This window comes from Parasteatoda tepidariorum, chromosome 1, assembly GCF_043381705.1.
Source record: "Parasteatoda tepidariorum isolate YZ-2023 chromosome 1, CAS_Ptep_4.0, whole genome shotgun sequence".
Lineage (NCBI taxonomy): Eukaryota > Metazoa > Arthropoda > Arachnida > Araneae > Theridiidae > Parasteatoda > Parasteatoda tepidariorum.
The window spans coordinates 93,374,211-93,389,516 of NC_092204.1; the positions used below are offsets into that span (position 1 = coordinate 93,374,211).

The 15,306-nt window shown below is 29.1% G+C and overlaps 1 protein-coding gene across 1 annotated transcript in view; it reads left to right on the plus strand.

Moving 5' to 3' along the window:
• LOC107441637 (disc proliferation abnormal) overlaps positions 1–15,306 on the plus strand; it is a 48,989-nt gene that overhangs the window by 24,031 nt on the left and 9,652 nt on the right. Inside the window, exons 12-17 of the mRNA XM_016054977.3 lie at positions 3,487–3,578; positions 4,620–4,722; positions 4,865–5,041; positions 5,136–5,229; positions 9,267–9,421; positions 14,402–14,519. Coding sequence (XP_015910463.1) covers positions 3,487–3,578; positions 4,620–4,722; positions 4,865–5,041; positions 5,136–5,229; positions 9,267–9,421; positions 14,402–14,519 — 739 coding nt within the window. The remainder of the gene's footprint in view (positions 1–3,486; positions 3,579–4,619; positions 4,723–4,864; positions 5,042–5,135; positions 5,230–9,266; positions 9,422–14,401; positions 14,520–15,306) is intronic.

Below are 15,306 nucleotides of genomic sequence, written 5' to 3' on the forward strand. Positions count from 1 at the left end.
ATTATCTAAACAGTTGCTGATTGTCATTTAATTTTTCAAACTCAAATAGCAATTTTGTATGTTAAGGAGTTATTATATATTTCTACTTCACTGTTACTGATATGTTTCACGGGGCTCTAGTTAGATTAGACTATAATATGAACATAATGATTCTGCCCATTGTAGTTTTTTTCCCCCAAAATAATTTAAAAAGTAATATTACTGATACATTTGCTATAAATCACATAACAGTATTTATTAAAAGAAATGAAATATTTATGTATATACTCAGCAGTTTTAATTTGCTAAACCAGGTAGTTTTTCAAGTAATAAGTCTCTTATGTGAACTGAGGAAAAATATAATTTCCAGCTTTATTTTTTCAATTGGTAATTTTTATTTTCACTAAATGTTAAGTATCAATGTAATCATTTATATAATAATAGATTAGTACACAATTGTATGTCAACACATTATTTATTATCTTAAACTGTCTGGAATTTATTATTAAAGGGTTGCGCTTGCGTAAAATTTACTAGTGTAGAAATTCAGCTTTTTTGCCTTTTGGCTAATCTCATTCCTGCATAAAATAACAAGAAACATGAATGATTCATATATTATATCAATGATCAAGTTATTGATGTAATATATGAACCATTCTCATAGAAAGTGAGCATTAATTTTCTGAAAATTTCTGTTAAATAGCGCTAGGCTGTGTTAATTGGTCAAAAAAAAAAAAAAGTTCGTTCTTGAAATATTTTAGAGTGGCGCCCTTACTTATTGCTAATTGCTTTTCTGCTAACTTGTGTTCATGCTGCTTTTGTTGTCTAATTATGCACTGTATCATATTCATCATTAAATTAATGTTAACGTCGCCATAAGTGTCTGAAGTAGTAATTAACACAAAGTTAAGATTGGCCTCCAGCATATGGAACTTGGCATTCTCCTCGTAGTCAGTGCATTGTCCTCATAATATTTTATTTTCACACTTTTTTACTAAAACTTGTAGCGAGCCAATAAATCCCCTAAAGAAGGTGCATCATAATTAATAGTTGTATTACTTATGTTCATATTTAAAATTTGTATTACAAGTAGCACATTTGTAATGATATCAAATATAAGATACTTATTCATTTTAAATTTGTATGATACTTGTAAGATTCATAATGCTTCTGTAATTATCTGAGATTTGTATCACATCAGAGAGGAGGGAAACAACTGATATTTACATGTTCTAAAGAACATAAATATTAGTGATCATTTAAATGTTTTGCCTAAAATAAATGCATATGTACAAAATTAAAAATGTTCCTGATATAATTTGAAGTTTCTCCTAAATATTATTAAAGGTGGAAGAGTGTAATATCTTTATTTTGTATTTCCATCCCTCATTCTCTAACAAAAAAGCTTTTTCTTATTCAAATTGTATTAATTTCAATATTCTTTCAAAAACTGTAACCAGAAAGTTTGATGAGTTTTGGGAGGATGAGCTTTCTGTTAAGTGTAAATATTTCTAGCATTATGTATGTGTTACATTATATTACAGTATGTGTTTTACTCTGATTATTTTAAACATTTAGATGAATTTTAAAAAAGCTAGTCCCTTTTTCGTTGACTCTTACCATCCCCCAAATATTACTGTGCAGTCTTATTCGATTTGCTTTCCAAACCATGGCCGTTTCGCTCGCTACTAGGCCAAACACATTTCATTTGTGTTCTAGTTCAAAATTTTAAGAATTTAAATCAATTATTGAAATTTTTAATTAATCAGTACTTAAAATTAAAAATTTTAAATCGAAGAAAATTGCATGCAATAAAAAACTTGCTGAAACAAATCAATAATTATGTTTTTAATTTAAGAAATATATATATGGCGGGCACGTCTCCTGCACATTCTTTCAATGTTAAATCTTTCATAACCGTCAGCAATGCTTCCCTCTGTTCTCCGAGTGTGCTTTTTTTTTACTGTACTTTAAAAGCGTAATAGCATGTCTAATACTCATTTTTCAATGAGTATAATTATAATTATTGAATCTGCATAAGTGTAATTAACACATAATATAACCCATTTTATAGATATATGAACTATATACTTGAACAAATATGAACTATTAACTTTAGACATTTTAGTTCTTCCCAACTTATAGCTCAGTTTATATACACTCATGGACAAAAAAATTAGCTCACCTAGAAGGAGTCATCAAAATGAAACAAAATTTTACATACGTAGTGACTACTTTGATATAAGTAAATGATTAGAAAATCAAAGAAAAACGATAATCTTAGATTTTTTAATAATTTACTTATATCAAAGTAGTCATTACGTATGTAAAATTTCGTTTCCTTTTGACGACTCCTTCTTGGTGCGCAAATTTTTTTGTTCATATATACATAGTCAATAGAGACAAAAAGGATAAAAAAGAGAAAAACGAAGAAGATTTATAAGTTTTATTTGTATATCATAAGCTGTGGGTAAGCTTAGAAATGAGGTCTCTGTTGCTGTCAGAGATGATTGTGCTTCGGAAAAAATCCGGATTTTTTGCTACCCACGATCCAGAAGTTTCAAGAAATCATCCATCACATTTATGTATAAAAATTCTTGTATATTTTATTTAAAAATATTAGAACTGGAATTTATACTTTGCATCTCTTTCATTTGTAAATATTTTTTCTGGTAGAATAATAAATGTGATTAGAGATAAAAGTAAACTTATACATAATTATTCATTTAAATTATGCTGCATATAATTTTTTTAGAATTTCATATTTTGAGAATACCAATGATTTAAATTTATGAAGACATTAATTTCTTGAAATGCGTCATTAATTATTTTACTCAAGAAATTTTCGGGATTTTTGAGTTGGGCTCACAATCTCCCCTGTGCTGTGTAAGAGAAATATACAGTACAGAACCCGTTATCTGGAAATCAGAAAACCGGAACGAAATTCGATAAATTTTCCTGCAATCTTTTTTTTTTTAATTTTTTCCTCATAAGATTTTTCTTTCTTTTTTGAAAGATGTTTACCTTACCATCATTTCAGAAATAATCATTAGTGTATTACCTCATAGTTTTTTCTTATTTTTAAGATTATTTCCAAATTTTTTTTTTTTTTTTAGTTGGGTTTAACACTGAAAAAACGGCTTTTTGTAGCGATTCAGAAAACTGGAAAAATCAGTTATCCGGAATACCGATAGTCCCGATCGTTCCAGATAATCGGTTCTCTACTGTATATAGAAATTGTCATTATTGACGATATTCTTCAGTTCTAGCAAACAAAAAATCTTAACACTTTTATTTGTGTTAAACTTGTCAAGAAGAGTAGTTCATTTTTTCTCCTTGATTCACTTTGCTAAGCATCATCTACATTTTAGTGTAATTATTGAAGAAACTAAACTTTTTTCCACAATTTGAAATATTATCACACTATACTAAATCGAAGGTAAATGTTTTATCTTAAATTAATATTTTGTTTTTGGAAAGAAATCTAAATTTACTCTTTATTTTCAGAGTTGATATTCGTTTCTCTCCGGAAAGAATTGAAAAGCTCAAGGAATTATCTAGATTACCCGACATTTACGAGCGTCTTGCAAGAGCTCTAGGTTTGTGTTTTTTTTTTGTTTGTTTGTTTCTTTTTCTGTTTTATAAATCAATTAAAAGTTACCACTTTTTTTTCCAGCTCAGTATTATAAGAATCATGCACTTAATGCTACATACTTAGTTAAAAGAGAATGAAAATCCTGTTATGGAAATATTATTTTATTTATTTATTATTTTTGTTGCATCTGTTATTCAAAATATTTATAGTTCTACATTCCTTCCCTTAAGAGGATTTTCCAGAATTTAGAAACTGATAACACATTTTAAAATGCGATATATTTTACAAAATACATATATATTTGTGACAGACAAAGCATTATGTGTGTTAATATTGCTATCAAATATTTGATATACTAAAAATAATTCTTTTAAGAGTAACCCCTTTCTTGAAAGCAAGTAACATACTCTGTGCACCTTTACTACTAACCGTACATTGGTATCACTACTGCAGAGATGATTGTCCTCCGGAAAAAACACGGATTTTTCGGTAAATGCGATCCGGAAGTTTCCGGAAATCCAAGATCCAGAAGTTTCAAGAAATTATTCATCACATTTATGTATTTAAAAAAAAATTACGTTTTATTTAGAAATATTAGAACTAGAATTTATGCTTGGCATCTCTTTCATTTGTAAATATTTTTTCTGGTAGAATAATAAATGTGATTCGAGATAAAAAGTAAATTTATGCATAATTATCATTTAAATTATGCTGCATATAATTTAATTTTTTGAAATACGTAATTAATGATTTTATTGTAGAAATTTTCAGGATTTTTGAGTTGTCACAATCTCCCTGCTACTGTGCACTCCTGTTTTCAAACTTATACTACATTGAGTTTAAGAAAAAATATTATATATTATACTGTTGCAAATGGAAAATTTTATGCTAGTAAAATATGCAATAGTCTACATAACTTGCTTTTCAGTTACAAAATATCCTCTGCATCTTAACTATAAATAATACATTGGTAATACTACTGTTTCTAGGCTTATTTTTTCCTGAAATGTTGGCTCTAAGTTTATATATATATATATATTTACAGCTCCAAGCATTTATGAGAATGAAGATATTAAAAAAGGAATTTTGTTGCAATTGTTTGGTGGAACCAAGAAAGATTACACTAACAAGGATAAGGGCAAATTCAGGTAACTTACTCTAAATGTATACTAGATAAATTAGTTATAATAATTAATATATATATTAATATAGATAAATTAATGTATACTAGATATATTAATTCATGTTAGCTTCATCTTGTCTTGTTTCTTATGATATGGTGCTGTTTAGGTCTGAAATAAATATACTACTCTGTGGAGATCCTGGTACCAGCAAATCACAATTATTGCAATATGTTTACAACCTTGTACCTAGAGGACAGTACACTTCCGGTAAAGGATCCAGTGCTGTTGGTCTTACTGCTTATGTCACGCGTGATCCAGAAACAAGGCAACTTGTTCTGCAAACGTAAGAACAAAAACTTCGTACATGATGAATGAAATTTTATTAGAATATTACATATTTAGGGAGATGCATAATTTTTTTCAATCTTTTCTTATAGTGGTGCTTTAGTCTTGAGTGATAATGGAATATGCTGTATTGATGAATTCGATAAGATGAGTGACAGTACGCGATCTATTTTACATGAAGTTATGGTATGATGTAATTCCAGTTTTTCTTGCCATAAAGAAAATTCATAAAAATAGAATAAATTTTTTATGCATGACTAACTCTGAAAAAAGCAACAAAAAAAACTTTTTAAGATTATATTTTTTCTTTTGATGTATTATATTTCTGTATGATATTTCTGTATTGATGAATTCAATAAGATGAGTGACAATACTCGATCTATTTTACATGATGTTATAGTAAGGTGTAATTCCAGTTTTTCTTGCCATAGAGTAAATTCATAAAAATAGAATAAATTTTGGATGCATGACTAACACTGAAAAAAGCAACAACAAAAAAACCTTTTTAAGATATTTATTGTTTTCTTCTTCTCATTGGCACGACAGCCCAGGATGGGCCTTGGCCTTCTCAACAAGCCTATGCCAAGACATTCTTCCCTTAGCCAAGGTTCTCCAGTTTATTATCTTTAAAACTTGTAGGTCCTTTTCAAGGCAGTCTAAAAATCTTAGGTTTGGTCGTCCTCTTTTTCTTGTACCTGTTGGCCTGGCACAGAAAACTTTTTTGGTTGTCCTGCTATCCTCCATTCTTATAATGTGGCCTGCCCATTTAATCCTTTGAATTTTGATAAATTTAATGACATCAGGTTCTTTATATGCTTTGTAGAGTTCCGTATTTGATCTTCTAAACCAGGTACCGTTTTTACTTATTCCACCAAAAATGCTTCGCAGTATTTTTCTCTCAAAACTAGCTATCATATTTTCATCTCCACGGGTCATTGTCCAGGTCTCACATGCGTATGTAAGCACTGATCGTATAAGACATTTATAGAGTAACACTTTTGTTTTTCTTTTTATTAGGCTTGACTTAAGATATTTTCTTAGGCCATAAAAATACTTATTGGCCATCGTGATTCTCGTGTGTATTTCTTGTGTAGTGTCATTTTTGTTGTTAATCTTAGACCCCAAATAGGTGAAGCTATCAACGGCTTCGAATTTGTATGCTCCAATTTCAAACTGTGTTTCTTTATAGCCAGCTTTTGTGCAGGGCATATATTTAGTTTTAATTTCATTGATTCTTAATCCCATCTTAATGGCTTCCTTCTCCAGACATAAAAAGGATTGTGTTAGTGCTGTCTGCGTTCTAGCGATAATATCTAAATCATCAGCAAAAGCCAATATTTGAACTGATTTGTTGAAGATATTTCCTCGGGTGTTGATGTTTGAGTCCCTTACTATTTTTTCTAATGCTAGATTAAAGAGAAGACATGCCAAGGCATCTCCCTGTCGTACACCATTTCTAATTTCTATTGGATGGGAAAGACTATTCTGTATCTTGACCATGATTTTGGTTTCACTTAGTGTCAAGCTAATCAACTTCACTAGTTTCTCCGGTATATTAAATTCTCTTAGGGCTGATAATAGAGTTTTTCGGCTAACACTATCGTAAGCTGTTTTAAAATCAATAAATAGATGGTGCGTGTCAATACCAAATTCTATTGTCTTCTCCAAAATTTGCCGGATGTTGAAAATTTGCTCTGAGGTGGATCGCCCCTTCCTGAATCCGGACTGATAATCTCCAATTATATTGTCGACAAGTGGGGAGAGTCTTTTGAAAAGGATGTTAGAAAATACTTTATAACTTGTACAGAGCAAGCTAATTCCTCTGTAGTTTGAGCAATCCAGTATATCTCCTTTCTTATGTATCACACAGGTCATGCTGGTTTTCCACTCTTCAGGGATTAATTCTTGCTCCCATATAGCTCGTACCAGATCATATATTTTCTTCGTGACACTTGTTCCCCCATTTTTTAGAAATTCTGATGGGATTTCGTCGGGGCCTGGTGCTTTATTGTCCTTTAACTTTTTTATTCCGTCATCGACTTCTTCTAATGTTGGCGGTTCCACAATATGTTGGTTATAAATTTCAATGTCTTCTGTAGGTGGTTCATGTTCATCACTAACTCCATTCAGTAGTTCATAAAAATGCTCATTCCATCTCTCCAATACTTGCATTTTGCTAGTCAAGATTGCTCCATTCTTGTCACGACATGAGGTAGTTCTGGGTTTAAATTCCTTTCGTCCTAGGTTTATTTCCCGAAAGAAAGCTCTGCTTTCATTAGATCCCCTTAAATGTTCAACATTTTTTAAAAGATCCTCGAGAAATGCCTTCTTCTTTGTTTTATGAATTTTCTTCTCCTCCCTTCTTCCCTCTTTGTATTTGATCTCAGCATTTCTAGAATTTCTCTTATTCAGCATCTTTTTATATGCTTCATTCTTTTTTTCTGTTATCGTGTAGCATTCACAATCAAACCAATATTTCCTTTTAGTTTTCGTAGCTTTTCCAATAACCTCGTTACCAGTCTTAACGATTGTTTCCTTCAAAGAGTTCCATTTATCGTTTATGCATCTTCCTCCCCATGGTTATCCTTAGATTCTTCAAGGTTACTGTCAATTTGATTCCGGAATTTGAGCTTAATTGCCTCATCTTTTAGTTGTTTACGGTCAAACTTTTCCAAACATTTTCCTCGAATCTTTCGAATGTTGGAGATTCTAGCTCGTAGTTTTGCTATTATTAAGAAGCGGTCTGAATCTAAGTTGGCACCTCGGTAGGTTCTTACGTCTTCAATATCCGATTTATGCCTGGAATCAATCAAAAAATGATCGATTTGATTGTATGTGATCCCATCAGGAGATCGCCAGGTCATTTTATGTATCCTCTTATGCTGGAACATTGTGCTTGGTATGATCATATTATGATCTGCAGCAAAGTCAATAAGTCGCTTTCCATTGTCGCTTGTAGTGTCATGGAGACTAAATTTGCCAATTATTGATCTAAATTCCTTTTCCTTGCCAATTTTTGCATTTGCATCCCCTAGTAACACTTTGACATCATTTTTTGGGCAGGATGCATATAAAGCATGCAGTTCTTCATAAAAGAGCTCCTTTTCCACACTGTCCTTGTCTTCAGTTGGAGCATGAAAGGTAATGAAACTGTAGTTGAAAAAAGTTCCCTTAATCCTAATTTTACATAGTCTGGATGATTTGGTGACATAATCTATTAATAATGGCCTTATCCTTTTACTCAGGATAAAGCCTGTTCCAAATATGTGTTTCTTCTTATCACAACTATAGATAAATGTGTGATTTTTCTTTTCAATTATTCCATCTCCAGTCCATCTGACTTCTTGGATGGCCATTATATCGATTTGATAGTTTTCAACTTGATCAATCAGCATTTGTAGTCCTTTATTCATGTACAAAGAGCGTATGTTCCATGATTATTTATTGTTTTGATGTATTATATTTCTGTATTGATGAATTCGATAAGATGAGTGGCAGTACTCGATCTATTTTACGTGATGTTATAGTATGGTGTAATTCCAGTTTTTCTTGCCATAAAATAAAATCATGAAAATAGAATAAATTTTTTATGCATGACTAATCCTGTAAAAAGCAACAAAAGAAATCTTTTTAAGGTGATATTTCTTGTTTTCTTATATGTTTTCAAAAGTTCCAAAATTGAACTATTTCTGTAGTACATGTACTCACCCAATTTGAAAAATGGTAACTAGAAAGTAATTTCATTTATCTGAAAATTATTCTATTTTTCTGAATACAAAAGTTTTTATTTAGGATTATTAAGACAATATCAGAATAATGTGATGATTGTAATCAGAATTATGACAATATTATTTTTTTTTCCAATCCATTAATTAGTAAGAAGTGTCATTTTTATTATATACTCTAAACTCTTTGCCATTATCGAGATTAAATAATATAAATACAATTAAATTAATGTTTTTTTTTAATTAGTTTATTTTATTAATTAAAAGAGTAATGAAATTTTGAGATTATTTTGTTCTTTAATCATGTCAATAAATATACAGTATTTTGTAAGAATGTCTTATGTTATCCAAAATACTTATTACTGCAAAATCGATTAAAGTTTTTCTGGTTATTATTGAAAATTCTAGTTGGTGTCTACATTTAATTTGAATTTAGAAATAATAGTTTATTTAGTGTAACATTTGTAGATATTATGTAATTTTCTTTTTGTTTTCTAGGAACAACAAACTTTGTCTATTGCCAAAGCTGGTATTATCTGTCAGTTAAATGCAAGAACTTCAATTTTAGCTGCAGCCAATCCTGTTGAGTCTCAATGGAATAAAAACAAAACAATCATTGAAAACATTCAGTTACCTCATACTTTACTTTCAAGGTTTGGTACCTTCTTTTTTCCTCAAATTATAATACTAATGTAGTACAATCCCGATTATCCCAGAAAGCAGTTTGCACCGATACCGTGGATAGCAAAAGTTGCAGATTACTCAAAAAGTAATAACAGTTGCCACAGGCGACTAAAATGCAACTATTTTCAGCATGAGGCGACTATGGCAACTTATTGTGCCTGGAACAGCTAAAAAAAAAAAAAGCAACTATTTTCTTATAAAGGAGACTATTTTGAAACTTTTCTGTACTCCTAGCAATGTTTTTTTCGCATAAATTGGTTTGAAAATCTGTGGGAGCTTCTGAACACACTGAACTTTTTTTTCTTAAAAAATAAATTTTGAATTGCAAATTTAAGTCACCACTTTATAATTCATTCAATTTGCACAGATTCCATTGTAAGTAAGTCTATTTCGTTTCTCGATTGCCTTTTCAATGGTTATTGCTGTGAATTTCCGAATGATTTTTTTTTTTTTAAAAAAAACGATTTTTAATGCAATATTACGATGCTTGAATTTTGAATTTGAGTAATCACTTTTCACAATATGTATGTGAGTGTAATATATATATATATATAATTTCTTAAATCAGTTATTGATAAAGGGAAAAAGTTTTTTTTTTTTTTTTTTTTTTTTTTTTTTTTTTTTTTTTTTTTTTTTTNTTTTTTGAATGAATGAATGAGTTCTAGTAATTAAAAGTATTTAATTTTCTGCAAATATACTAATTTTTTTGATATAAAAATTTAGGGCAAGAACACTAATGTTTATATTAAAATTATCATATTTGCCACCAAATTGATAGTCATTTAATAAAATTTTAGTTATATTTTTAATGAATTTTTGTTCTTATTTAGGCAACTATTTTCATAGTTTTTGGCAACTATTCTCATGCTTTAGGCTAGTAAAAGCAACTAATTTGTTCATTTTGTCTTGTGGCAACAAAAAAAGAATCTTAAATGTAATATACAATAGAAAGCTTTGCTCTACATCCAGGGCTGATAGTGCTCCGGAAAAATCTGGATTTCCGGAATTTTCGCTAACAGTGATCCGGAAGTTTCCGGAAATCGAAGGCCCTGACGTTTCAAAAAATCATTTATCACAGAAGTTTCCGGAAATCAAATTTTCAAAGGTGGAACTTGGAAACAAATTTTATTTGTTTGTAAGGGAGAGCCAGAGAGATACTTTAAAACTTATATTCATGATTAATATTAATTTTTTATCAGTAAATAGTTGTTATAATCATAAACTGAAGAAAAAGAAATATTTGTAAATTTTAATTATTTCTCCAGGTCATCCTAGGTATGTTAAAATGGTATAGGTATGTGTAAAACTTTAAATATAGTTTAAGTAAACTAAGAAATATTGAGAAAAAGGAAAAAAACCTTGTTTAAATTTTTTTCAATTTAAACTTTTTTTTTTTAACTCAAGAAATTTTCCGCAATTTTAACTTGGGCTCACAATCACCCCTGTACATCTAAAACCCTGAAATGAGGAATGGTAAGGAAAATATTAGCACCTACATACTTCGTGAAAGTGTGCTAACATGAAAGTGTTCAGTTACACTTTGTAAAAAAATCAGTGATCATCATGTAGAATATTCTTTTTAATCACTCTGAGAAGGACATGGATAATCGGGGGCTCTATTGTACTCAAAATATTCCATTCGCTCCTCTTTTTTTTCATGTGAATATATTTTTTTATAAATATTCAAATAATGTTACGAAGATGCTACCAGAGTTATTAGTTGTCCTAATATCCTTGGTTTTCCACTTAAAAAATAAATGTCATGATAAAATATATGTCCATGTTTGTCCTAATATTCCTGTTTTCTTTTTTTCTTAATTTTGATGAACATGCAGTTTTAAAATAATCGTCTGACTTTGTCTAGTTGAATCGTCTAGTTACTTTAACTAGAAATAAATGTTTTAAAAAAATAAACTTCTCGATGTCAAAGCAAGTGAAAACTAGTAATTCAAAAAGTGAAATCCAAAATACTTTTTAGGGGAAAAAGAGTTAGCATAATGGAACCACTTCTTTATTTTCTTTTTTTCTTAAAGTAGTGCCTGGGCTAAATACTCTTAATTTAGTAGGATAATTCAATATATTTCATAATAAAATAAAATTTTATGTGATATACTTAGGTGTCAAAAACTTATTTAGTTTTCTGTATAATGTTAAAGTCATTAAATAATTAATAAATACTGAAAAAATTGAAGTAAAAATGTATTTAGACAAGAAAAAACTTGTATACAAAATAAAATAAATTGTAAATAAAAGATGTATACAGTGTATGTTGTTTACTTCATTATTAAGGAATGTGTCCTTATTTCAGTAATTTCATGGATTTAGGCTTAACGGCAAAAAAAAAATCTGGACAAGACCTTGCAAAAAAGACTCCTGTCCTCAGCTATAAGCGCACCTTTGCAATTCTCATCGTGGAAAGGTTAAACAAAACTTGTGCCAAACAAGGCACGACTAGTATAAGAAAACCTAACCAACTTTATTTCATTCCCAGCCTAACAACAATATTTTTCATTACATTTTTCAGTATTTATCACCAAAATGCTTTTTTTTTTCTTTGGTGGAGATATTCTCTCATAATCTGTATTTTTTTCTGCATATGTTTTTTCGTAGTTATAATTTTTGAGATTTTATGACTGAAAATTTTAACTCGCTTTAACCTTCTCCTGCTTGCACTTTTCAAAGTTTTAATTTTTTTTTCTATTTTGTTAACTTTGTTGTGAAACCCTCCATTTTTTTTTTAATCACAATATATCCATAGCTGCCAACTGTTCAGAATTATTTGGATTTGTTCCTAATTTTTAAATCAAATTTGATATTTTTATTTAAAAAAAATCTGAATTTTCGTGAAATTGCAGTATTTTTGCTTTTAAACCAATCCCTTATTCTGATCGCCTCAAGCGCGCTTCCTGTGATTATTTCGCAGAAGTAATTTTTAGTAACTTTTTATTGGAAAATACTATTCCAATAGCTGTTGCTGATCATTTCACTAAATTGAATCTTAAACAACTATTATTACATTTTGAAAAATGTATTGTAGTGTAGTGTATGTATTGTAGTGAAAAATGTATTGTAGTCAACACTTGCATCAGAAATATTTGCTTATGATGTAGATTATTATTTACCTGTGTTTTATAATTTGGAGAAGAATAATTATATATTAATAGGTAATGGTTGTTTTTAAACTATTATACCGGTATTTCTTATTATTAAATAATATTATAAATTTCCCACAAAAGATGGAGTTTATAGTTTTGTTTTACTAATTTACATAAGTTTTACTAATTTAATCATTTCTATTAATGTTATTATTTAATAGTTAAATTTTTGTCTTGCTCTCGTGATTGGTGCGCATAATTTTGTCGCATGTAGTGTTCCTAATTTTTTATTCCTAAGGTTGGCAGCTATGTATATCAACTCTTATTCTACAATCACTGACATAAACCTAGAGATCCAAATGTGTGTTGTTGCGCAAAATAAAAATGTGCTTAAATTTTGGTATATCCAATAAAATTATTGTAAAGTGAGTTACAATTTGCACAAATCTTGTGAATACACACTATACCATTATAATAAAATTTGTAAAAATCCTCTTCTAGCTCATAATATTGTAGAGATGGGAATAAAATTTTGTGGAACCAAATTATTTTATAATAATTCAATAATAGGTTCCCTATCTAAACATTTTTATTGTCCTTCACTGCTTAATATCATGGAAATAAGAAAAGATTTTTTTCTATGAAAATGCAATGAAACCTCCATGAAAGTCCACCTCTATGTAGCGACTTCTATTTACGACCACTTTTGGAAGGCACAGAATTTTTTCCTTTATGTTGAAGAAAACCTTTAGAGGAGACCATCAAAACCTCTGTCTGAAAAGGTCAAATAAGGAAACACGAAGAAATATCAAAGCAAATAAGTAGATTAAAATGTATTCAAAATATTTGTGTGATGTTCTTATTTAGATTGTTTTTGTTTTTGTTTTTTTTTTTTTATTGATCTCTGAAAGAGTTCTAAAACCTCATGTTGCAGTCAGGGTGCACTAAAGACAATGTTATCAGGGATTTATATTTAGAATTGAAAGTTAAATTAGAAGAAAAAAACTTTTTTTTTTTCAAAGAAAAAACTGAGCATCTCAAACAAACCTCTTCTCATTTTTTTAGAGCAAGCTGATTTTTATGATATAAAATTAAATGCACACTTAAACAAAAATCATAATTATTTTTTTGTTTTTACTCAATTATATCAGTAGGAATCATTTTTTCACTTGGCGCTAAAGTTTATTGATTGATCCGATTTTTATGACGCCAACACAAGTGGCATTTCCATTCTATGGAAATGACGCTTACTAAAATTAAAATATTTTGCGAATAATCATGTACTCTCGATAACATTTTGAAATCAATGGAGGTAACCGCTAAGAACGACCATTTTACTGGGGAACAGAGAGTGGTCGCTCCTGAGAAGTTTCACTGTAGTTTTATCATTATCAGAATAGAATTTCTGTTCTCGATTTATGAAGATAAGAATTGAAAATTTAGTTATTTGATTAGAAACCCCTTACATTTATGTGAGTTATTTTGAAAATAAAATTGTTTTTTTTTTTCTTCAGCTAAATTCACAGCTTGTTGAATGAATGCAAAAAGAATAAGATATGGTTTGCAGATAATCATCGCATACATGACAATTTGTCTATAATACTCGTATTTATTACTAATTATCAATAGATAGGCTGTTAATATAGATCAATGCATTGTATTTTGGTATGTTGATAGTGTAAGACTAGAACAAATGTAAGAATTGCAAGTGAAATGTTAGGCAATTTACACAAAAGATGTGGTCAGTTAAAAACACATTAACTTTCATAGTATTTTTATCTTGTTTTTTTTTTTTTTTTAAATAATTAATTATAGAATAATCAAATATTAAACTATGAAATTTTATTTGTTTAGATTTGATTTAATCTTCTTGATTTTGGACCCACAAGATGAAGTATATGACAGAAGACTTGCCCGCCATTTAGTATCTCTTTACTATAAAAGCCCTCTTGAAGATCAAGAAGAATTTCTGGTATGCATATATATATATNACAAAAAGTTTTGGATGACATCAGTTTTATTTGAAGACTTTGTAAGATATATATATATAAAACCAAATTTTTGTTTCTGGGATTTCATTGATCAATGAGTGGATTATAAAACAGTGTTCCAAAACATAGATTTTTACTGAAATCTTATTAAAAAACTTTATCCTTGCTTAAATAAAAAAAATTGCATAATCAATTAGTATTAATGTTTCACAAAACTGAGTGTTATATTCTTTAAAAGTACTCAATATAATATGGTTGAAGCAAAATATATATATTAGTATATTCCTTAAAATATGTTTCAGGTGCCTTTTTAACAATAAAACTAACTGACTTCAAGAATAAACAATAACATTGCTAAGTTTAGTATATTCCTTAAAATATATTTCAGGTGCCATTTGAACAATAAAACTAAATGACTTCAAGAATAAACTTAACTTTGCTAAGTTTAAGTCATGAAAAGCTTGTTCATTTTTGCTAGTTCCTACAAAATTATTAAAAATCCCCAAACTTTTAATTTTTAAGCCATCAGGGGTCTTAGTTGTCCTAATACTCCTTTTTGTCCTGATTATTCTTGATTTTTGTGTGTCTAAATTACCCTGTTCACTACCTAAACAAATGCAGATTTTAAAATAATTTTCTTGAAGAATCATAAGCTTTGGATTTTTGATACATCATTTTATTTCAACAATTAACAATGCTAGAACTGATTAAATTTACAGAGTTAGGTGTTAGGGACTGTTCACTAACCTTACCTGCCTTATACATTGT